At 42.4% G+C, this 26,575-nt stretch overlaps 1 protein-coding gene across 1 annotated transcript in view; it reads right to left on the bottom strand.

The window, feature by feature from the left end:
• LOC307250865 (A-kinase anchoring protein 13) overlaps positions 1-26,575 on the bottom strand; it is a 118,161-nt gene that overhangs the window by 48,115 nt on the left and 43,471 nt on the right. Inside the window, exons 6-12 of the mRNA XM_080028127.1 lie at positions 22,075-22,258; positions 20,394-20,589; positions 17,979-20,106; positions 16,729-16,814; positions 16,356-16,371; positions 12,079-12,251; positions 4,383-4,437 (exon numbers count right to left, since the gene is read on the bottom strand). Of these exons, the coding sequence (XP_079884253.1) occupies positions 4,383-4,437; positions 12,079-12,251; positions 16,356-16,371; positions 16,729-16,814; positions 17,979-20,106; positions 20,394-20,589; positions 22,075-22,258 (2,838 nt within the window). The remainder of the gene's footprint in view (positions 1-4,382; positions 4,438-12,078; positions 12,252-16,355; positions 16,372-16,728; positions 16,815-17,978; positions 20,107-20,393; positions 20,590-22,074; positions 22,259-26,575) is intronic.

Here is a 26,575-nt window from a genome sequence, read left to right as displayed (position 1 = left end):
CAATCTCCGGACCTTAATCCAATAGATCTGTGGAGGGAGCTGAAGCTCAAGTAACAGCCTCGAAACCTTAAAGATTAGGAGAGGATCTGCAAAGAGGAGTGGTCCAAATATCCTCCTGAGATGTGTGCAAAACAACTACAAAACATGTCTGACCTCTGTACTTGCCAACAAGGGTTTCTCCACCAAGTACTAAGCAATTTTTTGATAGGGGATCAAATACTTATTTCACTCAATGAAATGCAAAATAATTTCAATCTTTTTTTTATGTGATTTTCTGGATTTTCTTTTTGATATTCTGTCTATCACTGTTAAAATAAACCTAGCATTAAAATTATAGACCATTCATTTAATTGTAAGTGGGCAAACTTACAAAATCAGTGAGGCAGGGTTCAACATAACTTTTTTTTTCCTACTGGCCTGCCGGGCCAGTGGATCCGAGTTTTACTGGCCCCTTGTATATTTTCACTGGCCCTGCACACACTTCCCTTTAGATTTGGTTATTTTTCTTTTAGTTAATTATATGAAATATTGATATTGCTCATACACATAATATAAAACCAGGCAAACATATTGAATTTGAAGCCTACAACTGAAAGTATGTTGAAGGGGTCGGCCAGTATTTTAAAGTCCAATAGTTTGATGATTGTTTTATTCTTGAATTTGGGCAGTTTAATGAATAGTTCACCTGCGGAAGTCATGTTCAAACATAAAAAAAATAAATAAGAGATGAAGGTCTGATCATTCTTTGTGGTGTGGTAGGCTGTTTTTATTACTTTCTCTATATGCATTAGGAATGTGAATGTGTCGACCGATTGACCGGTTTTCCACTTGCGCTCAAGTTGACTTTAAAAATAGAATAGAAATCCGAAAATCAGGGGGTTATGCCGTTTTTTTAATAGGAGATTTCACCGTGTATGCGAGTTCACGTCTGGTCGTGAGCGCGCTGCAGGAGCGTCACTTCAGCATGAAGTGTCAGCTTCACATAAGAGTCCGGTGTGGGACCATTTTTTTTTTAAACTATTGATAAAAAACAATGCATTGCAAAATATGCAGCAAAAGTTAAACGCTCGTCTGAGACTATGACGTTAAATCACCTTAGAAACACACAATGCCTTCGTCCGAGCATAGCAGCGTTTCACCGTGAGATCTCGCCAGTGAGTGAGCCGTCGCACAGATGAACTGTGGTTTGTGGCTAAAATAATAACCGGGGATATTCCCCCCGTTAGCGATTTCAATGGGAAAGACTTCCGCGATCTCATTGTATGTCTCGAGCCTGAAAACACAGTGCCATGTCGGCAGACAAACTGCGCGACTATAGGAACTGTCCAGTGAGCCGAGTCCCTCCGTTGGTTTCTGGCTACAACCGACACAATCACCAGAGACGCATTCACAGCGTTTAAATAAAGCCTCTCATTTGTATTACCATTGGGGCTTGCATGCAAATACTGTAACATTACGGCGGAAGCTAAAGGAAAAGCGCAGTTTTCACTTAATTTTCTGCACCTCAACCTCTGCTGTGGGAAGAAAGAAAGGGGGCAGAGTAAGTCGATTGATTTGTCGACTCGCAGGCGGACAGTAGGCAGCTCTGCCAACGGAGCGAGAGTGCGCCCGCTTGTTGCTCCGCCTGTCAAAACGCCCACGCATCGTTTGTCCACTGGCCTTTCATTAAAAAATATATTTTATATTAGGTTTATTATATTGAGTCTTAAATAAGCACTGCTTTCATTACGACTCTCAACGCCCATTTCAATGAACCATGATGTAGGCCTAGTCTACAAAAAGATACTGAACTGTGATTGGCCGTTACTGGCCCGGGCGGGACAGTGACTGGCCAATCAACTTGCACTGCATATGATTTTACTGGCCCCGGGCCTACGGGCCATGCATTATGTCGAACCCTGTGAGGGATCAAATACTTATTTCCTCCACTGTATAAGGCTCAGGCTGTTTAGTGTACCCTCACCCTCACAACACTAACTAAGGCTGATGGGAATATCTTCTCTTTTTTTTAAGGATTTAGTTATAAATCAAAGTACTTGGCTAATCCAGAATATGACCTCATGAAGTCCCAAGATGAAACGTTGAAGAATCACACAAGATGAATGTCTTTTCAAAAATGTCTATCCATCCAGTGACTGTTGAAATACTTCAGTCTTCTTGAGAGACCACCCAACTAACAATGCCATCCTTAGAGGCATGCCTCTAGCATAGCTCAGACTTAACAGGGTACTCAGATGACAAACAGTGAATTGAGACACAGGCAATGGATGCCAAGTTTCTGTCTCTCTTGTGGGATTTTTTTGATGGCACTGCTGCATACTGATTAGATTTTTAAGACACTACTCTAAATCATTGTGTTCATTATATGGGATTATTTTGTTTAATGTATGAGTGAATGGTGGTTTAGAGATTCACCAGGAAGTCAAATCAGTCTCCTCCTGCTGCTGCTACCTGTTCTAGCAAACTGGACTTAATAAATAAAGACGAGAGATGGATAGAAATAGACTGAAGGAGTTGGACGGGCTTATTGAGGAGGGAGCGAGGGAATATTTCCACCAAAAATAAGTAATGTGGAGTCATCCCATGCTGCTAGAGAGGAAATCCCACCCTGGCCATTTTTATTTCCGTTTGACCCTCCTGTTTATTCTTTCTCTATCATGCTCTTTACAGCTTTGTGATGCCTTTCTTTCCCTCTGTATTACTTCATCTCATCCATTTAAACCTTTTTATCTCTCTTTGTCTCTCTCTGTGTCTCTGTCTCTCTATCTGACAGACTGAGGTTTCATCTGTTTTTCACCACAGATAAAAGGTAGTTTATTCTGAGCCTGATCTAGCTCATCGATCTGTTGGCCTTTTTTTATTGAGACTATAGTCTCTCTACAGACAGACTCATCTTATCCAGGTCAAACAATACTCTTTTTCTTATCTTGCTTTTTGCCCATTCATTAGAATATGTCGACATCTACAATTTTCAAATTAAGATTTCTCATACAGATATTTCCCATATATTCACAGCTGCAATGGCAACTATCAACCGTTTGCAGCAATGACAGGTGAGCTTATATTGTTTTTAGCAACACTAACAGAGGATAACACCGTATTGTGTCTTACCACCAGGTTTTTTTTACAGTCCATCCTGCTGTTCCTTAACATTGATTCGCTCCATTATATGTACTGGGATCACTTCCTAAAGCACCGTGGGGTCAACTTGAATACAAAGAGGGTCATCTGGAATACTACCAACTGTTACCACCCTTTGCAGTTGACAGAAATATGTATTACATCATCTCCAGGCTTGTGGTGTGAATCCACATCCATGCTGTATCTCATGCTGAGAAATACAAACAGGGTCCCACTGTTCACAACTGCCTCAAAGCTCCACTAATGGTCCAACACTCCATACACAACCTTTGAGTTAGTTAATTATACATTTCAAAGTTGCTCTCTATGTTTAAAGCAGCTGTCTTGTCTCTTAGTGTAAGGCCTTACTGATACAGTGTCTGGTATGAAACTCTGGCCTAGTCTTGTACAGGTATCCTCAGTCAAGTATTGTCTCAGCATCTCAGCAACAAGTGCCAACACACAACTATTTGAAATCGTTCAGTACCTTTACAACTACAGTTAGAGATCTCAGGCAGTCCAGCCATGTGTCACAGTTGACACATTTATCACCAGATTTATATCCCACGGCCATCCCACAACTCTAAACCCTGAGTCTGTTGATACAAAGTCTTCAAAGTTATACAGGAAGAATGGCTATCACCTGGTTAACACTCACATCATTTTAACAATACATGTCTCTGTTTCATGTGCCGTTTCAGAAACATTTCTCTTGGACAGAAAACCAAAACAAATGTACTGCAAGTCTTATGAATACTTTAAATTATTTGAAAGGAAGTGGCCGAAAAAAAATCTAAGATATTAACTAATCGACACAAAAATACTATCAGAGACAATGAGAGGATTCATTCCAAAAACAGCCGTATCTGGCGGCAAAACCTCAAATTTGTCAACGTCTTGACTTGGTGTTTCCGAATAACTGTTGAATTATGTCTGATAGTGTCAGTTTCCTCTTCTGAGTAGAAAAGGGCCAAAGACCAATCATCAATTTGCCATCCATTCAAACTAATAGACTTTAAATGACAAGGATACAGCGTCTTCCAGCACACACATTAAAACATAAATGACCCACTCGCCACTGCTTCACATTTGTCACTGATGGGAGCACCAACCTTGCCATAAATTGAGCTTACAGCGACATACAAGAACACTCTTACACTTATAAATAAAGCACAGAAACCTGCACACGAGAGCCATTTGAATGTATACCCCCCTTTCTATCCAGATAAAGTAGATCATTAGCTGCAAAGAGTGACTCTTACCTGAGAGTTGGGTGTTGCAAGGCTGATGGAAGGACGCCTCTGTGTCTCGGTGGATCTACAGAGAAAACAGGAAGACACTGAATCAGCCTCAGCAACATGTGATCGTCACCCACAAAGACATCATGATGCAGACCGGCAGCAGCGTGGCAGTGAGGAAGTGTTGCTCCGTATACACAGGATGGGAGGCAACGATAAGACACTCTTTAGGACAGCACACTTTGCTGTTGTTTTAAACCCATTCAGTAGCTTCCCTCTTCTACACTTCAACTTTGGTGTGTTTGCAGCCTTCAGAAACTCACAGGCACACTAACAACAACTCAAACACACTGACATGCAAACACACGCAAACACACCCACACCCACACTTGCTGTCAGAGATCTGTGGTTGGCTGTGAACACACGACACTGGGGCTCTGCTTCCTCTGTGGTCTGGATGTATATACAACAGCTGTGCGTGTGTGTGTGTGTGTGTGTGTGTGTGTGTGTGTGTGTGTGTGTGTGTGTGTGTGTGTGTGTGTGTGTGTGTGTGTGTGTGTGTGTGTGCGCGTGTGCATGATAGTGAGTTAGGGAACTGGTTTTAACTACAAAAGCCACAGGCACCCCCCTCTTCGCAGGCGACACAAAAGCTTCAACAGTTTGGCCGAAGCTCTGCAGATCTGACTGACAGCTCTGAATGTGAAGCCAGCAAAGAGTGAGACCAGCTCATTGTCTTTTAATGAACTGCGTGTAGATTAGGATGATGATCTTTAATGTGTGTCCTCCCCCCCCCCCCCCCATGCAAACTGAGTAAATGCAAAACAGATTAATAAACTATCGGCATAGACACGTTGCCAAGACCAAGCTCTTCAGCCCAGACAACCATTATATAAGCCATGTCACTTAGGGGTCAAGTGATTTCTGAACGGAGCTGAAGCTACTGTAATGTTTTGTTCATGGTCTGCACTTCAATGGTTTTGTCTTTCCTTTCTTCATACTGTTGCTAGTCCTCCCATTTAACTCCTAACCCCAGTAAACCCAAGTTAAGCATGGCTAAGGTGTACAGGCTTTGGCATGGCCCTTCAAACTTGACTGTTTAAGACTTGTACAAAGAAAGCCCCAGCCGTGGTATGAACAGGTCCCTAATCTATTAGGCCAGAGCCTTTAATATGAAAGAGGAATCAGAGGGACAACACAAAGATGCTGTTTCACACCGAGTCACCAGTCGACCACACTCATACTGTATGATCCTCCTTCTCAAACCTATATCCTGCTTTCATCAGATCTAAGGTAGTGAATTGTCCTCTGGTTCAATAACACATTTAACCTTCTCTCTAGGTGATGCTGAGAAGTGCTTGAAAGAAAACAACTATTCCCGGTGTGAGGTGAGGAGTTTGACTAAAGATGTAAGTCGATATTTAATATTCTGACTGAACGAGAGCAGGGAGCAAAATGGCTGGGGAAAAACAACACTAGAGTAAAAGGAAAAAAAACTCATGACTGCATCTTTTTATTTTATGTGTTACGTCTTTCTTGTCAAAGCAAGACGATTAATATCACTCTAACATGTTAAACATGGAACTAAAGCCAACAGCTGACGAGCTGAGCTTAGCATTAAGACAGGAAACACTGTCTAAATGCCTACTTTCTAGCACCCCTTAAGTTTGCTAATAATTAATTAATTGTTTGATTCATACAAAAACCATATGCAAAGATGACGATCTGTTGTCTTAAAGGGGTTAGTTGCTGGGGCCTATCCGAAAAGTCAAATCTCCTAACCTATAAGCCTCCTTTCCTATGCCTTAACCCCTAAACGTCATCGGGGTTAAGGAGAGATGAAAGGTGCTTCCTATCGAACATAGGAAAGGACAGCGCTGTTTCAAATGAATTCGACTCCACTTTTCCTAACCGACGTCATTGCGCGACGGCGAGTATTGCTGACGTGAGTCTCCGAAAATTGACCACAACAAGCGCTCGTTTGATCCATGCGTTCTTTTCATATTGATTTTAATCAGGTTGTCGCCTACAGAGAGAGAATCACTCCCATATATCCCAATTCACATGTGGAATAAAAAGAGGCTACACTTGTGTTGATGTTGAAATGAACTGCCCCCAGTAACTTCATTAAATGTGAAGTTGGTATTTTATTTTCTTATGGTGTAAATTATGTGCTACGAAAATAACTATTATGATGTTGGTCTTTTATGAGTTCTTTATTATCTTTAGCCTGTGTGTGTGTGAGGGGGGGGGGTATTTTGTTTTAGCCGAGTTAAATCTTCCTCTCTTCTCCTCTCCTCTCTTCTGTTTTACCTCTCGTTCGTATTTGTGTAGAGTCGGTAAACTCCGGCGGTGGCCTGTTGCTTTAAATCTTGCCGCCGTAAAGGATTATGGGATATACCACTATCTCCTTTCCTTTAGCATAGGTTGGTCAGGAGTAACCTATGCTAAAGGAGGGTTAAAGGATGAATCGAGGCTCCTTTCCTATGCCTTTCCTAAGCATTTGGAGAATTCGGATCACCTATCCGCCGAGTACTTCCGGTTCATCTCGATAGGAAAGGAAATTTCCTATGCAAAAAAAAGTTTTCGGATAGGCCCCTGGACTTCTTCTTGTATTGGGAGGACGGGTGACTTCCTGGAGTCTTGTTCTCACCATAAGGTTGCCAGGCAACCATGGGAGGTTCCAACACTTGCTTTTGTAATATATCAAATAATTGTGTAGTATTTTTATTTAATAAGAAAATACAGATCACACTTTCCCAGAGTTCATGGATTTCAAATTTCTGCCAACCTAGTACCTACACACATAGAGACAATGTCACATAAACAGAGACGGCTACAAATAAAAAGAGGAAAAGAAGTCAGAACTAAACCGTAGCACAGACACTTCAGTCATCCAGAAAATGCAGAACAGAGACAGAAACAAAAAAAAGCAAAGAGCCAAGTCAGGAGGTTAATAACAAATCAAAGACATGAGACAGAGGAGGATGAGCGAGTCCCAGCCAGCCAGCAAGGTTGAGCCTCCCAGATGGTTTTGGGGGGTTGAGAGGGCTCAGCTCGGTTTCTAAACAACTATAGCCTTCAACTGTCCCACAACACACTGCTGACAAGCCAGCCGAGACACTGAGAAACACAGAGCTGTGTTGCCCACACCTGTGAGTGGGCGTGTGTAAAAGTACTTACTGTGTGACCATACACATTCAATTCAGACAAAAAACCATGACAGTCGCTTACATGCCGAATGGCAACGTTACGTTTACATGCATCAGCCAACATGCGTGCACACAAATTATAAACACCAATGTTCCTTTTTTCACTCGTCAAAACTCACCCGCACTATAGCACAAACACAGATGGCACACACATATACACACACACACACACACACACACACACACACACACACACACACACACACACACATATACACACACACACACACACACACACACACACACACACTCAGACTGCACACACAAGCTCTCTCTTTTCTCACAGCTGTGTTCAGATATCAAACAGAGCCCGCTGAGAGAGAACAAACACGCTGACGAGGAAAGATTAGCCGGTCATAGAGGGCGCCAGTGAACACACACACACACGCACACAGACAGACACGCACACGCACACACACACACACACACACACACACACACACACACACACACACACACACACACACACACACACACACACACACACATAAATGCATCAAAAGTTAAATGATTGCAAGTGTTGCAACAAATTACAAAAGGCTACATGGCTTGACCCTACACAGGAGCAGTGACAGTAGAACTTCAAATAGAGGCAAAGGAACAGGAATAAAATACAGATTAAAGCCCCATATAAAGGCAAGCACAGCTCTGAGTGACTGTAATAGACTGTTTATACACCATGAGCCACCAGGACTGCTTTAGTGTGTTTTGGCACTGATTGTGAACTGAACCTTGATGAACTGAACTCCAGCATGATGGGAAATCAAGTGAATATTTTTGCTAGGGGGGCTACACATGTGCAAGAATATGTTATTTCAAGTTAATATACTGCATAATTTAATTTAATTGACAACTGAGTGTTGACCATATTTCTCCCAAATTCCAAATGAAAATATTTTCATTTAGAGCATTTCCATGGTTTAATGTGTATTGCCGATTTAAGAAAAAATTTGAGTGGTCTCAACTCTGAGCACTCTTCAACTTCTCCTTTTAACTCATAACTCCTCATTCTGTCCAGTGATGCCAGTTGCATAGCAACCCTGAAGCTGCATTTGGGTTTTGGCCCCAAACATTATTAGAAACAAATAAGGAGGTAAAACAGCAGAGTTCTGTTCAGACCAAAGAAAGACACAGCTCATGTTTCCCGAAAGAAGCACAATGAATAGAAAACTTGGGTTGGACATGGACAAGAGGTAAGGTCCTACACAAACCAAGAGGCACGAGGTGGCAGCTACTTAAAAAGCCAGCCTTTTAACCAGTAAGCCAACCATACACTCATCAAACAAGTGTTCCAGCCTATTAGCAGACCTGTGAACAGTTCATTCAGCCGACGAGTGAAGACCCGATCCCCCCACTGAAAGCTGGCAGCCCAGAGTCTGAACAGCACAGTGCATATTTGTAGCGTCGGGGGAATCTAAACTGTACCCAGTAAAAACACATCTGGTTTAAAAATAAAAAGTGGGCTGGTGTGTGTGTGTGAGACCCGGGGCAGGCAGGGCTTGGACGGCTGCCTTGTTTCTAAACAGGCAGGCAGCCAGAGAGGTTGAGCAGCATTAAAGGATGCCACGGCTGACTGAATGACTGTTTCCAGCCAGGTAATGTATACACAGGGTGAACCCTGAGGGCGGCTGGCAGCAGACCTGAGGGCAAGGCTATTCTCTGTTGCACCTTGGAAAGTGCACTGAATTCAACTTCCCAAGCACTTAAAACAGGATAAAAGCATACAAGCATATCGCCTGTCAGACAATGACCCAACTGCTACACAGATTTTTTTAAATATTATATTTTAAGACCAATAATGAAACACCTTCTTTATTGAAATGTTCTCTACCCTCCCTTTACAGAGAGGTCATGGTAAGCAACAGAATAGTGAAGCTGAGAGGAGCAGTGTTTTGTTCAACAACATTTCACCACAGTGGGGGATTCAATCTGGGTCTTCTGTCGTCGTAACCACGGAAACACTTGGGGTTGTTTATTCATAATATTTTCCTTTAAGAATAGCAGTAGGATTATCCTCAGATAGTTGATCGACAATAATACAGACAAATGTGTTAAGAGTCAAGAGGTTGCAACACTTTTGTCAACATAAGGAACATCTATTCCTGTGATCATACGATGATCAAGAACGTTGGCAATGTGGTGGACATACTGTAAGTTCCCAAAACTGGAAAGGAAGATTCTGTGATTTGTTATTTCCCTGGCCTGTTGCTTGTGCTTGTATATACTGAGTAGTACTCTGTTGTTTAGCATAAAGGCTTATTCACAGACTGACTGTTCTTGGTAAGTGGAGTGATGATGTATTTTGTGACTCCGGGCCAGCAGAGATGCCGGGATATGAAACGCTAGTTGGAATGAAGTCATTTGGCCAAATGCCTGTTTCCATCTGAGGCCAGAGGAAACCGTTAGGCCGGCGCTGCCTTTTTCCCACACCATCATATCTCTTCCCCTCTCACTCTCGCTCTCTTTCACATTCAGTACACACACACCCTCTCTCTCTATCCCTCTCTATATATTTCACACACACACACACACACACACACACACACACACACACACACACACACACACACACACACACACACACACACACACACACACACACACACACACACACACACACACACACACACACACACACACACACACACACACACACACACACACACACACACACACTCTCTCTCTCTCTTTCTCTCTTGCTCTCTCATCCTTGCTCATCCAAAACTTCAGCCCTGTGGTGAAAAGAGGAGCTGACATCAGGAACAGGTTTAGAAAGTGACAATGGACTAAAGAGAGGTGTTACATATACCAGAGCAGTCCACTTCATGAATATTTTCCTCTCAGTACCTCCCAGCCTGCTCTGCACTGCTTCTGCATGTCATAGCCAGCAGACAGCACAATGGTCAAAATGACACACTGTAGGCCAGAAATGATTTGTTTAAATAATGGCAAAGCCTCAACGAGCAATAGGAAATGATTCAGATTAGAGTAATGCTGAGTTTGAATTGAATCAATCCAGTCATGTTTACTGGTTATATTAGCTGTAGCCTAATAAGCAAATACGCATTCTACAAGTTTTGTCCCCTTTTTAGTAAGTCAAGTCACTATATGTAGTAGTAGTAGTAGAAAACTACTAATAATATATATAATGTATATATTATTTATATAGCCAACCTGTGGGTATATGAATGTCACATCTATGTACCAAATGTTAAGGCCGTCGGTCAGAGTTATTCCAGTCTGGAAAATCAGACATTGTCATCCCAACAGTCATGCTGCTAACATGGCTGAACAAAGTGCATGTTGGACATTTGATAACTGGAACATGAGGAAGAGAATACTATACGAGGTCAAATCTGAGATGTAACACTCCTACTTAACTGTGTGGGTTGTACGTTTATGTATATTTATTAGAGGCATCAGTTAAGATATCTGGTCCGACTATCATCTATGTCAATGAACTGAACTAACCGCATAAGTATAAATCTTGGTTGAAGTACAGCAGGTTACGTCAGTGTGTATTGGAAGAGAACATATTATGATTAGTACCACAACGCTTTTCCCATAAGTCAACAGGACTAACTGCTCTCCAACAACATAAACATGGCATAAAGGGTTCTATATAGAGTATGTAGTGCCACTTGGGCTTTAAATAGCACTTCTGGGTGCTATAACGATCCCATTTAGAAGGATTTCATTGAACAGCCAGTTCCAATGGTTTGAGACGGGACTTTGCTGGTGCAGTAAGTTACAGGACCTTTGAGGAAGAGAGAGAGAGAAATGTCCCAACTTTGCAGTGTGACGAGACATTTTAGGAACATCACTGGGCTTTATGTTCTGCTAAAGCTTTATAGTTGTTCAGCCGAGTACCCATCAACCAGACCGAATAATCCATGAGAGATCTTAAACTGTCCGAGCCTCATCGAGTTTCATACACGGTTATTCCATAGAGACGGATAGAGAGTGCAGGCATCCATCTTGGTGTCCCATATATACAGCACACCCATGCAGCGTACATCCAGAAAACCACACTCCACCCCGAAATAATCAGCACTCTGTGTCTGCAGGGCCACTATCAACAACCGTGCAATCATCTCCCAGGGTGCAACACAGCGAAGCCCCATCCGCATCAGCGCTGGCTACAGGTTGGCCCAAACATGTTGAAGCACTTTGGGACTATAGCTATGATTATGTTTCACTTAAGAAATGACCTTTCTCTTTTGAGAATAAATGAGATCAGGCCTCTATCCGTCTGAGGAGCGTATGCTGCTAAAAACTCTCTTTTATGAACTTAATTTAATGTAATAATGAAATTGGTTATCTTTGACTTGCCTTTCATGGTTTACTTCAATGATTTCAGTCCTGCTTTGATATTTCTTACCTAGCTTTTGCCATTCTTTTGAAGCGCTTAACAACTTTGTTTTCAAAGCTTCTGTTTGAAGGTTAGCAGTAGCAGAACTATCACACCAAGCAAAGTGTGTTGTTTCAAAGTGTGGATTGGGGTAGCCTACCTTTAACAAAACCACGTCTACTGCTCTCTCTCCTTTGGCACAGAAACTGTACCTCCGCTTGTGTCGTTCGTACATTTTCCCGCAAATATCCAGGGCAGATTTCCTAACATGAGGGTTCAAATCCAGCAGGAACACTGTTGGGGAGAGCTGAGGCTGTCTGCTAAACTCCACATCTGGCCACAGAAGCTGCAGCCTTCTACCAGACTCCAGCTCTCTGCTCCCTCCCTCCTTCTCCTCTGCCCTCCCTCCCTCCTTCTCTTCTTCCATCCCTCCCTCCCTTTTCTTTTCCTCTGTCGCCTCTCAACTTCTCTGCCTGACTCTGCCTGACTCATTCCTTTACTGCCTTTCTTTCCTTCTCAATGAGGCTGTGAAAGTCTCTCTCTCTCTCTCTCTCTCTCTCTTACTGTGTAACTCAGCCCATCAAAGTAGTGCATTGTTACAGGCTGATAGGTGACAGTAGGGCATTAGTACTCGAGTTAATGTGATCCAACCGTCACAATTCATGCTGTTCTGCGATTCCACACCCCCTGCTGGAAGAGCATATGTTGAGGCCACCTGTGAGGCACCCTTCTGGGACTGATTGCACCTTCTCAGATGATGGATATGACCATAGGCTGTGTCACCCTTGCATATGGCATATTCATTCTCAAGGGGCAAAGCTACAATTGTCCAGCTACTAACCAGAGCAGATTGCACTTCAGGGTTTTCACCACATGTGAGGTATTATGTTTAGATCAAGTTGACAGCAATATTACAATATCAATTCCTTTATAATACTTTATTGAATAGATGTCACAATATGGCATATGCATGCAAAATCACACAGACAAATGGAATTCATTATTACTATGACCGATGTCCTGCTTTTACGCATTATGTGAGACAAAATAGATTATTTTAAAAAATGCAGTAATTGATTAGATCAGTTTGAACTGCAATGTTCATTATAAATATGTCAAAACAGTGAGATGATATCAAAGTGTATAGTGGTAGGCTATAATTCCTCTGGAAATATATCAATTGAACCTCCCACCGATAGTGACTCCTTACTGCATATTGAAGTTACTGAATCGTCTGTTGACTGTTTTTTGAAGTGTATCAACTCTCCAAACCAGCTCAAAGAGAATACTTCATACCGTGAGCACTACAGGTCCTACTATATTCAAAATCAGACTGCACTTACAACTCTGGGGAGGTGTTCCACTAAAAAAAAATGCTGTCTCTGTAGCTCTCTCCAGGACAGCTTCTGGACAAGAGATTACAGAAACATCTCTAGGCAAAATCATGAAAGCCTTGAGGTTGCTTTTATCCATCAGATCTTTTAATATTGCCATACTTTCTTCTGCTCCTTTATAGACAGAAAAATTGAAAAGTGATAATTTTTCTTCACAGTTTGTCATCACATAGAGACTTGGTCCCTGCTTCTTGCTAGTGGCCCATAGCAAAAAGGAGTAAATCCCAGAAGCCAAAATCAAATCAAGCCTTCCTTGATCCCAGCTCTGACCTTCACAGAGCACCGGGTGTTTTAAAAGTGCAGTGAGACACTGCAATGAATCACTTGAACCAAATAAACCACAGTGTTTGCACCGAAAAAATAAACTTTGAATATAAACTGCTGTTTGGCTGTTTGAATATCTGTTTATTGTTCTGCTACACTTCAAACTGTATAGCCGTGAAAAGTAAGGGGAGGCCAGTAATTCCCCAAACAACTTTCCAGCTTGTATCACTCCATCTTTCCACGCTATGTAGATGTAAAACAGCATACAAGCACGTAGAGTATCTGAACGTTTTCATTTGTGTGTTGGCTAAGATGGGGTGTATGTGAAAGACAAAAACAGTCTAAATCACATTGTTAAGGTCTGCTCCAAGATGACAGGAGTCCAACAGAAAGACCTCAGCTCTCTCTCTCTATGGAAGAAACGGCTGGTCAAGAAAGCTGAAAAATAACATCTCAACCCGGCCATGCACTTTCTATTTGATTTTTTTATTATGCCATCCGGCTGGCGCTATTATGTGCCTGCGTGGAAAAAAATCATTAGTTATGTATTTATTTACATGGATGGGATGGACTGTAAAAATGAATTGTCCCTTGTTAAAAGACCAGCTCTTTCACGTGGCCTAATCCACTGACTTATACATGTAACCTTTCTTCTAACTAACTTTTTAATGCCCCATCTTCCACAACTAAATAAGACACTTGGTGCAGTAAATATTAATACTGGTAAATGTGTCAGTCACTGCTGGTGCTTTAGAATTATGAATGACCGGGAACAGAATCGAGAAGACCGGGAGGACCTAAGGAACTGAGAGGTGCACTGTCATACTGTATTCATATCAGTAAAAAGAAATGTCATTGTCTATTTGTATTTACTTCAGTATACACAGAGGCAATGATACCTCATACATTGTATGGCCCTTGGTTGTAAGGTGCACTCACTTGATGATCTGTTTTATCTGAAAAATGCAATATGGTAGGTAAAGTGGCATCTCCAAAGCTACTGCCACATCCGCTGCTTTGATATGGAACAAAGCAGTGAAAGCAGTCGCTCCCCAACATAAATTAAAGCAACACTGGTGGTGACCAAATGTGTTTATTGAGCAGGTGTTCACAACAGCACACTTCACTACTGTTACTCTCTTCTCTTGGTGACTTCCCTGGACCTGCATGCATATATTCACATTTATCCAAACAAATTGCCATTGAAGTGTAATATCAAATTCATCTCATGCTACTATCTCTGGGTCGAGGACATGGCTCACACAGCTATTAAAGACTAAACGCAGAAGGGACACCTTCATTGAAGACATTGCTGTACAGGCTTGCCGACTTAAATAGTAGAATATATTCTAAATGTGAGATGCAAAAGGTGGCACACCTGCTGAATAAACCAGGACTAAATAGTCTAATAACTAAACAGCTTACATCTTGTAAAAATACAGATACAGTCTTGGTTACTCTGATCACAGCTTTTAGTTGGTGCTGCTGTCATTTAGAGTGCGTTAAGTTAACCAGTCAGTTTTTTCCGTTGCTATTGGTCTTCTCTATATTTATTTCCTACTGTCCACTTTTTTTTCTACCCATCCTTTGCAAAGACGTTTTCTTTTTCTAATTTCCCTTTAACAAATCCTTTTTCATAATGTTATCTTATTGTAAAATAAATATACTCATGGCTGATGATAAGGATATTTTCCGTGATAATTCGTATTATAATTAAAAGTTGTACGCACTTTATGTCTATGTTTTGAGGATTCTTCAGCTCAACTCCTACAGTATTACAGTTTGTTCAAAACCAGCATGACTCTAAATTGCCCCCTCATCGTAGAAATTACAGGAGATTTCAACAGGATCATATGGCAGGTCATTACATTCTCTCTCTTGATCAAGAGGGAAAACATCTAACACAAGGCCATTGATGCTACATCGCCCTCTGGTGGAAAGCCCAGCCTCCTGCAGACTGCGTGTGTATCCTCTCCTGCAGTCAAACATCTGGCATTCACAACAAGCCACTGACCCAGACCGCAACCCAGGAATAAGCAAAAGCCACTCTAGTCTATGGGCTGCTGAGGAATCTGTCAGTCAGCAACATTTCAGAGTAAAGCCTCGTCTACTGATGATGGCCTCCATGTGCTTTCCGCGGCTGAGCTGAGACACTCAATGAACTGCATAACATGACTCCCACAGGGTGAGGCAGGGAGATCCTGTTAGCAGTTCTACAGCAAAGTACATGTAGAAGTCTTACCGTAGGAAACAAGAGAAGGACTGCACTCACCAAAAATATATAAGTCTCAACTTGAAGGGGTTTTTTTTTTCTCAGAGAGTAAAATGTTCCAAACAGCTTCATTCCTAAACTCTCTATAAATCTGTAGTTGGCACATCAAGCAGTTCGTAAACAAATCCTGCCGTTCCTTCTCCCCCCCCCCAACATTGTTTGCATACTTCATAAGATATTTTGCAATCTATGGCAAGTCATGTCATAAAATGTTTGTATGACGCTAAATGGTGTCACGTTTTTAACCAATGAAAAAAACATTAAAATTATTCTTCAATAATAACCCGTGCATACAATATGAAATCGAGAAAGCCTAAAACAGATTAACCTAAAGTTTCAACACACCAAAGCATATAGAAGAGATTCTGGAAAAAAAAGTCTAACAAAAGGAGTCCTATTAATTTGATTGAACAAGTATTGCATATTTCCTATTGACTGATATTGTGCTGATGAAAAGTGTTAGTTCAACTTTGTCTAAAATCCTCATGGTGATTACTAACAATTTACTAGCTGACTGGCCATGCTGACAAGAATAGAGAAACTATTATACTGTTAAGAATGGAAATCTGTCACACCTTTATCATTTATGAACTGGATTGAAGTCATGTTCAGCATTGCAATTTATCAATCAGTTGTGATAAGACTCTCAGGATGACCAGATTTGTTCGTTAAAACAGGCAGCCCACCCACAGATCTCTTTGATTTATTTTTATGAAAAATATAAATTCGACTTTAATTTCAAGCCAAATATAACCCATTACTCAGTGTTTGCAAAAGGTCAGGCAAACAATGACTCATTTTAGACTCATGTTAATTAAACCTTTACGTCAACAAAACAGAGCTTGGCAGCTGATAGCTAGATTAGAGATTTTGAGCTTACCGCAGAAACGTCTGTTTTCTCTGTTGGGCCGTTTTCTTCCTCCACTGCACCAGGGACAGTTTCTTCAGGCATAATAACTTCCACCTCTGGAGAAATGCACACGAAAAAAGGCAATCATTTCAATGGCAAATCCCTTCAAATGTCAATATCGAGCGGTAAAGTGAAAGGAGTTAACACATAACCCAATGATGGCACTGTATAATTATGTGAGACGTATTACATGAATATATCTTGGAAGGCTTATTTATGTAAGTGAACATGACTTGATGAATGGTAAAAGGAGTGGAAAAGTCTCCAAAATGACTGACTTGTGTTGTTAAGCATCCACTTGATTCCAAATGGAGTATTCAAGTATTTATCTCCAAAGAATGTAAAGAAGCCTTGTCTCTGATTGCCTATTATTTAACTGGATGCTGTGCCCCTGTCAAGCTGTAAATATATGCTCCCCACACACGTTCATTACAACACCCCACTCTCTTTGTGACGCACAGCACCAACCTTGCCCTAGACCTTTCCAGTACAATTAATACTGATGAGAGAAAATTGCAGACATACGAGTGCTAGAAGTTCACTTAGAGAAGAGGGACTCCCGTCTCTATGCTCACATCAGCTGGCTTACGTGTGTTTGTTTAAGAGAGCCCAGCCTTCAAGCCATGCATCTGAGACTTGCTCACATGCACTGGTAATGTGACTGTGCCTGTTGACATACAGTACGCTGTAGCCAGAGACAGAGACTTACACAGAACGTATGATGTCAGACTATGTATGGCCTAAGGTATCAAAATATCAAACAGCTCAGTATTTCCTGTTATGTAAAATGTTACAATATACTCTAGTGTCCTTGTGTGAACTGATGCAGTTAAATGACTATGCTAATTTCACATTTCACATCTGGCAAGGAATCTTTTCTAATCTGATTTAAAAAATAGGAAATCTTTAAAAAAATACTCAAAGCTAAAATGCAAATTATTGGCACCAAAAAAAAAAGCAGAAACACCAAGCAAAGCCAGTTTTAACAACAACAATATATCATATAAGATGTCATACGCAATACCACAATTATGGTGAGCCACATTGCATTGAGCTTTGCAGAGCTTTTGCCATTAATCATCGGAGAAGGACTGAATCTGATTTAGCATATTTGTTTATGAACTAGACTTTGACAAACATATTGGCCCTTTGATGTATGGGTGTGTGCAGAACAAAGGTAAACCTGAACTGGAACTGTAATAAATCAAGAGATTGCCCACCTTGAATTGCACTGTCGTGGCTTTGTGACAGTCCATCCACTGTGTCAAGGGACTGTGGATTCTCAGCCAGCTCATTGTCAACATGAGGTTCACACGATGCTTCATTGTTTGAAGAAGGTGGTTCTACTTCAGAGGTGTTGACATCTGAAAGTGGAGTGACACCTTGAGATAAAGAAACATCAATCTGATTCTCTGAGTGCCCTAGTTCTTTGTCGGGTGACCTCTGGTCTGCATTATCCTGTTCAGGTTGCTGTGGCAACAATTGCACTTCTCCACCATTTTCTGCTGAGGGAACTTCAGATGTATCACTGGTTTCTACTGACAGATGGTCTCCGTCAACTGGGCCGGTTCCTTCACTTTCTTCAACAGATAGACTGGGTTCCAATAGCACCTCACTGGTGACCTCCAGTGACAAATGCTCAATCCCTGCATTCACTTCAGAGTTGCTGGCTTCTCCAGTTTCGCTTTCATAGTCCTTCACCGCTGGATCTTCCCCACTCTCTGACAATGGCGGACCTATCGACAGATCCTCTTTGTAAAGCTCCAGGGAGAGTTCCTCTCCTGTCCCCTCGGGATTCAAAGCCTCCATTGTCTGGCTTGGTGACAGTTGTGATTCGGGGGTAGAGTGAGTCTGGTTACAGTCCGTTTCTGGCAGCGCACTGGCACTGACCAACTCCAAGGGGAGCCCTGCATCCACGGTTAGTGAATGTTCATTGTTTTCACCAGATTTTAAATCGTTTGGTGAAAACTCTATACCAGCATTGTCCTGAGTGGGGTAGAATATGTCTGTGGTGGAGCTTCCAAAAGATCGGAAACTGACATCGTCTTCACTGGAGAGGCCATGGCTCATCCCTGAATCAAGTGTATAACTAGAGCTGGGCATCCTTTCAGATGATTGATCCGTCTGTAAATCTTCCATGGAGTTCCCGGCAGTCTGAAGATCATCTGCATCTTCATGTTCTTCCATAGGCAAAGTGGTACATTCACTACTGCATCCAGAAGGTTCCTCTACGTCTTCGGCGGCTCGCTCCTCACTGCTCGCTGTTCCAGTACAATTCCCAGAATGACAAGCAGTTTCTGGTGCCAAACCCAACTGCTGCTCTGTAGCGTAATCCCCAGCAGCTGTTTCCTGGTTTTGTTCCAGGCTGTTTATGTCTGGCAAAGGTTCTCCCTCGTGGAAGAGGTCCGCTATCAAGAGACATGGAACAGCCGCCTCAGGTTCCTCGATTACATCACCAGCGCAGTCCACCGGGGATGGGCTGGGGAGGTCCCCCGGGGCTGATAGAGGGTCTGTAAACCCTTCACCCTCGTCTAAAGAGACCCCCACGCAGAGCTCCTGGCTTAATTCCATTTCCTCTTTCCCGACGTCCTCTCCTTCCTCACAGCACTCTTTCAATTCAGAATCAGAAGTGTCAGATACCTGGGAACCCTCTACTGACGGAGACTGTCCCATGGTGTCTTCTTCACTGGGCGTTATGTGATGTGTTGACTCTGAGTTGGTCTCCACCTCCTCCTCCTCCCTCCTTCTAGCTGTGCTGTCCTCTTCAGCTTCCTGCTCCGATCTTTCCGTTCCCACCGTGGCCTCTTGTCCTTCCCAAATCACAGCCTCTCTATCAGTTTCCTCTGCCTGTTGCCCACAGTCTTCTGCTGCCGGTGATGGTGGGGGTGGAGGTGGTGGTGGAGGGATTCCCACACTGAGGCTCTCCCCATCTGCCTCGCTCCGTGCTTCCACACTGCCGTCACACAAGCTCACACTCTGGGAGGAAACAACAGGCTGCTCCCTGCCCTCCTCCTCCTCCTCTACTTGGCAGTAATCTCTCCCCGTGTTTGAACTAAGACACACCCAGTCCTCTGGGGCGCCAAGGCCCTGCTCGTGGCAGCGTACTTCTTCTGACTTTCTAGTACAGGGAGACAAACTCCGGTCGTTCTCTGTGATCTCAGTCCCACATTCAACACTATTGCAGTTTTCCACTGAGCAGAGTTCTACCAAGTCCCCTCCTATTGTTGTATCCAGGGATTCTGATGCCGTTGCCGGGCACTGTAGACAGGTTGTCTCTGTATCTACGCCGTCACAACATTCGGCATCTGTGTGCAGTGAATCAAACTGCAGCTCCAGCACAGAAAGTCCCTGCGGGGGAAAACACAGAAAAAGAAGGCAGGATAAACATTAGCTTTTCACTCTGAGAACCACACAAGAGTTGCTCCCTCTCGTTCTTATCTATCTCCAACTCTGTGATTGCATAAGGTGTTCCGCTGGTTATACAAACTAAACTTGAAGGTTAGAAAAAAGGAGGAGGGCAGTGAAAAGACAAACAATTTAACAATGTTGAGCTGCGGCACAGGTCCTGGACCATGCCAAGGTGAGCAGAGATAGCGTGCTGACTAAAAGGGAAGGGTGGCGTCGCTGTGACTCACCTTGGCGTGGACATGGCAGATCAAGTGCAGCAGCTGCTCCACACTCCGCTGTAGGTTGGGAGGGTCGTGTCCGGGGTGGATGCTCAGTGTCAGAGTGTGTGTGTTTAGCCCGGGGAGGTGGCAAACTACACGGGCGTCCGTAGAGACGGGCTGGGCGCTCTCGATTTCTCTGGCCGTCTCTGTGTCACTCTCGGCCCTGTCGTGAAAAAAACATTTAGATCAACCCGAAGGAAGGAGTCTGTAGCGCGACTTGGCTAAGACAGGACCAGGGCTGCTTTTAGGAGAAGGTTTTAATTAAAGATGTCAGCAGATCCACACTCCCCCTTTTTTCTTTTGATAATCCATGTGCGTAGCAGGCTTCCTAGAGTGTAAAGGCCATCAGATAAATGCTTTGGTTGTTATGTTACTCTATTCTAGCAGTTTAGCAGAGAATAAAGCAACATATAGCGAGTCAAGTTATAATACATTTTAAAGAAAAGTGGCCAGTCAACCAAAAATGTTACTTCCCTTAGCCCTTAGTAATAAAAGACGCCCAGCAATACCTCACTGAACAACCACTCCTAGTGGATAAGCTTTCCGAGATAACTTCACTCCCCCCTGCTGCATTCGCTCTAAGTGTTGAAGGTAAAAGTATGTGCAGTGTTTTTGTCCGTGTAGATACTGCTGTAAAGGGGGAGACACCTCCCAGTTGGACAGATCCGTTTACGTAATCCTGGGTGGATTGTTTTGTGTGTGAGCCCCTGCAGCTGAGGTCACCAGACAGGCTGCAAGTGACTTCACTTTTCATGAGAGAAACACAATGACCAACACATAAAGAGGGAGCTTTAAGTTGAACGGCAACTTCAGACAATAATAATAAGGTAATAAGAAATCTTACTTAGTGGTAGTTATTTTCTCTGCTTTTTAGCATCTTCATTTTGTGTTAGGTTAAAACTATTCCACAGAAGATAAGTAGAGTGCTTGAAGGGCATAAAAAAGGGTCATTTTCCACTTTAAGCCCTTATCTCAGTCCATTTACCAAAAGCCGCCTTTATTCCCCGCAGTTTAATGTTTCACTATAAAGGGATGACAAGAATTTGACCTCACTAGTCAATCAGGCACTATCGGGGATAATACCTGACAACAGCAAACAAGACGATCCACCTGCCATTAAACCCTGGAGAGACAACACTGCAGTGTGTGTGTGTGTGTGGATTAAGGAAAGTTACACATAGTGAGATGTTGTGGAGACATTCTACAACAGGTCAGTAGACACAGAGGTCGTAACAAAGGCTTTTGTGTTGCGAATAGTTTCCCATCTCCCAGGATTCTCTTGGAACAATGCCAACCCACAACTTCTCAATTTGCCCTCGACTATCCGACTGCAGTGGGCTTTTTGGTGATGTTCTATGGCTACTTCTATTGTTCTTCTACCGCAAACAATAGACAAACAAGGTTGACCTAAAGGGCCCTCCTATATAGTGACATGTTTGTCCAGAGAACGAGGTGTTGATTGAAACCTCAGCTCGGTCAAACAGGGTGCTCATATTGTTGTTGTTGTTTACATTCTTCTCTTTTCTCTTATGTTAAATTGTTTTTCACTTGCGCTGAAACTGAAAAGCGCTGCGTTGAAAACATGTCCTAGTGCTGTACAAGAAAAACAACCTTTGACTGCTGTTAACGAGATGTGCTTAGTGCTTACTTTTCGAGGAGCTCCTGCAAGCGTTCCTGTCCTTTCAGGGCGGCGAGGGCGGAGGGGGTGTGGCCTTGCCTGTTGGCCAATCGCAGGGCTTCTCTGGCTCCGGCCCGCTGCAGCAAGAAGTGTGTGACCCGATAAAGACCCCGACGTGCTGAGAAATGCAGCAGAGTCTCCTGGGGCTTCAGGTCTGAGGGGGAGAGACGGAGGGAAAGAAATATAGTAAAGTAAATACAAAAGTGGACAAAGAATTTAACTTGGTAACCAAAAACAAAGAAACAGAAAGATGGATGAGTGCGGCCAGGCCAGGCAGCCCATTTGAGGTGCGATAGCCAACATACCTTTACTTGCCTGCTGCAGCTTGGCAACGCCCACAGTAGTCTAGTTAAAACCAGTACAGGGTCCACAGTGACTCAGTAAAAAACAAATCCAGACTGAGAAAATCACAGCTTATCTCTGTGTGTCTTTAACAATGGAGTGATTGTCATTGTCAACCGATATTGTAATGTTTGGATTAATGCCAACAAATCAATTGGCGGTATTATATCAAGCTTTTGTGTCTCTGTGATACAGTACTTGTATTTCAGTCGATGTTGAAAAGCCTCTTAAACAGCATTTAATATGTGATAATGACAGAAATGGCGAAAACAACAGTGATGCATGTGACTAAATACAATTACATCATTTCATTTTAGCAGAGGGGAGCAACAATAAGTGCACCAGAATCCCTTGTTTAATCAAAGCCCATTACTAGGCCAATATATCAAACTTCTAATAACACCATCAAAGACAAACCCTGCGCTTCAGCCATCTACAAAGACAATAATGGTGATTCATGGACACGCAAACGCACACACAGTCTGCGACCTTTCTACCAAAGCAATATGTACTTAAAGGAGCTCCTTTATGCAATGAATGCAGTCAGAATGAGCGGCTGTAGATCCAGAGATAACCTGATCTCAAGTTGAATGTGTATGGAAAAAATAATTATTCTCTCTGCATTCACGAAAAAGATTAATAAAACATCCCCTCTTTTCTGGTAATATTGTTATCTTTAATTGTCTGACCCTTGGAAATCGAACCGTCAAAGTAAAAAAGAGCATGCTGAGATAAGGGGTATGCCTGTTTAAAAGAGTGGGAAAGTGAGGCCCCAGGGGTTCATTGAATCGTAATTTCATAATAAAGATAAGAACATAGAGATCACTGGAAGAAATAAATATATATATTTTTTTAACGTAATAAATGTGGTGTTTGAAAAATCTCCACTTAAGCACCCACATGTCTTGTAATGCAGAGTCAGTACAAAATGCTCAGATTTACCAAAGCAGCTGCTCTGCGGTTATTTATACCGGTAGCAACTACGCGAGAAAGATAAAACATCCATAGTGCTTTTGCTGAGTATGGACTTCTCTGGTCAGTGAGTTTCCCCAGCTATCATAAGAAAGATTGTGTTGTACTCCTTATCTTCAATCTGCCACTGCCTGAGTGTAAATTGAGGATTTCTTTCCTCCTGTTTTCATACACAAAATTTGATATTTGAGCAAACACAGAAAGGCAGTCATATATTAGGATTCTCTGTGATTTCCTCTAGGTCTTTTTGACTATGCCTTGTGCAGATTTTATTCTACCAGTAAGATAAACTCGGAATAAAAATAAGTGAGAAAACTGCAACATATAAACAAAAGGGGCAAAAATCTAATTCTACCTTCTGTTATCAGCACAATAATAACCATTAAGCAACATTTACGATGCCGCTTGTGTCTGATGATGATGAGAGGTTTCACTCCATTTACCTCAGGCCAGTCTGAACCGGCCTGGCCCGATGAATCTCAAGCTAATTGGTCCTATTTAATGCTCCACTTGGCAGAGCTGGGCCCGACTGGAATGCGAGGTGCAAAACAGCAGGAAATGCTTTACTACTGGGTTTGATGGTGGTTCCTCAAAAGTGGCTGCCACAACTTCTACAACATGTTGGTAAGGCATCTGGGAGGGTTTAGCTGATGTATAGTTGTTAGAAGTAAAACAATCGGTTACAACAATCCACCAGTAGAATAACAGTATATGGGTCACCATGAGCCACCGAGACTGATGCACTGTTCCTTGGCAGAGATCCTAGCTAGCTGGCACCAATTTAGCTTTTGCAACTATGCAATGGTCAAATGTTTTTCTGACCTTTTTAAACGACTAACTATAAAATTAAAACAAATTGGGGGGGACACAACTACTTTTAATTTTTGATAAATCTGGCTATCATTTTGCTCAAATCTCTTTAATTAATGAAGTAATGATTTGGTCTAAAAGAGATGTCAGAAAAAACAACGTACACATTTCAAGTGTAAGCAAAGGTATGTTTTTTAAGTTTTGTTTAAGTAACAGTGCCAACAACAAATATTAGCAAACGTTAGCATGCTTAGTTGGAGAACAATACAGCACACATTATATATGCTAGAAAAACAGTTGTGCCTCAGTACAGCATTACAGAGCAGCTGACATGGTTGCAGACTACTTGTTAAATTCAACTACCTGTTGAGGAATTATGTAATAATGAAAGACGTAGAAAAAGAAATGATTGACCCAATAGCCTACATATCATTGGACACCCAAAGTGTCAAACACCGGTAAGTTAGTTGGGTTCAGCCTTTTCGTTGACATGCACACAGTTCTTTCAGGTGAAGTGAATTTCCCAGAGGGAGTTAAATGGCTGGCTATAGTGAGATCAGTGACCACTCTGTGTCCACAGCTTGAGGGGATGATTGAGATGAACCACAGTCACCTCCACCTATGGTCTGCTACTATCCTTCATCTGACAGATCTGATAAGTGGAGAGCACAGTTGCACTTCTCCTCCCTCCCCACAGTTCACCGCAGCTAGCTGTCACATTGAGGCAGTGACATATTGTGAAGCAGAGACTATTAGAGCTGACATCAGTCACCGCAGCAGAAAGCCGCCTCCAACATCAACAACATGACAACTGACTTCAATTCAAAGGGAGCCTGGTTTGTGTGTATGTCCATCTCTAAAAAATATGTGACAATTCTCAGAAAAGTAACAAGCAGATTGTGTTTACTCAGCATGCTGAAAATTTGATTTGATGATTTTTTCTTTTCAGACTCAAAACAATAATGAATAAAAAGTTAAAAGAAGAAAGTTGTAATTGTTGTCAAAATTCCTACCGATTGGGTTTAATATCCAAGTCCAGGTTCCACCGTAAGCCATTATCTTAGCAATAGCCAGAGGCAGAGGCTGTGCTCTCATACTATTCCCAAAAGTCTTGTTTATGCTGCTTCACAGAGAGCAATTACCTCACAGCCTTTATCATCTACATCAGCTCGTTTGTCTTTCTTTAACTGATTAAAATCATCAAAACCAATGGCTGGAGAAAATTGGTACTTTAATTTTAATTATGAAAATATAGGGATTTTTTACACTGATAGAGCTATTGCTCTCTGTTGTTAGGCCGGGCTACAGCCCAGGGATACTCTGTTCTGTTTGATCATACTACCATAATACTAGAGTCTGATGAAAGCCCACTTTGGGACATGTTTTCAAGTTAATATTAGTTACCAACTTAATACAACAATGGCATCAGCTTTCTATCTGTAATGCAAAGAGAAGTGTATGGCCTACGTCAGGGGTTTTCAAAGTGTGAGAGAGTGAGCCCCCCCTCAGAGAACCAATTTCAGCGGAGCCCCCTCCCCCCCCCCCCCCCCCCCCCACAAAAAAAAATGTTTTTCTAAATCCTTGTGTGTTTTGAAAGATATTTTAATTATTTTACAAATTTAAACATATTTTTGAAAAAAAAATTGTGCGTTTTTAAACACATTTTTAAATAAATTTTAGCATCTTAATCCAGTGGTTTAATCCTGCTTCCTTTAAACATGGATAGTAGTGACTGAGTGTTCAGCGGAGTGAGAAAGATAGGCCGACAGACTTGCTCAAATTATTGACTAGTTAAATGTAATTCACATACCCAGTGTTATTTCACTAGAGCCTCCAATGTCCTGATGGAGGAAAATAGTAGCCAGTGGAGAACCAGACCCTCCTAGGGGGGTCCGGGGGTATGAAAACCCTCAGGCATTAAGGACATGCATCCTAGATTGCCATAGTCATCAATGGGTTAAGACAAGAATAACACATGCATTGGCTAAACAAGAAAGCCAACCTAAGTAGAAAAGTATACCATTGCTGTGTTAGCCTGGCTCCGCCCGCCCGCCTACTTCCGGCCAAATTTCATTTTCCCTTCAGTAGTCAGTCTGGGTGTACAGCGCATTTCCCAGATTCTCCGGAGAATCTACAGCTGTCCAATCAGCGAACAGAGCGAGTGGCTGAGAACGATGACGTCGAAGTCGCGCTCCAGTTTCAGTTGAATGCTGCGTTCCTTTATACTCGGAAGAAGGAGATTTCCGACTTGGTAGTTCCGAGTTCCGACCTGTCTGTGTTCCAGTGCATCTGCTCGCGAAAGTATGGACGCCTAAAACCTTTCTCGTCCAAATAACTAAACGTTAGG

This window comes from Ammodytes marinus, assembly GCF_949987685.1.
Source record: "Ammodytes marinus genome assembly, chromosome: 1".
In the NCBI taxonomy this organism is placed as follows: domain Eukaryota; kingdom Metazoa; phylum Chordata; class Actinopteri; order Uranoscopiformes; family Ammodytidae; genus Ammodytes; species Ammodytes marinus.
Note: the sequence above shows the minus strand (reverse complement) of the source record. Positions and strands in the feature narration are given on the sequence as shown.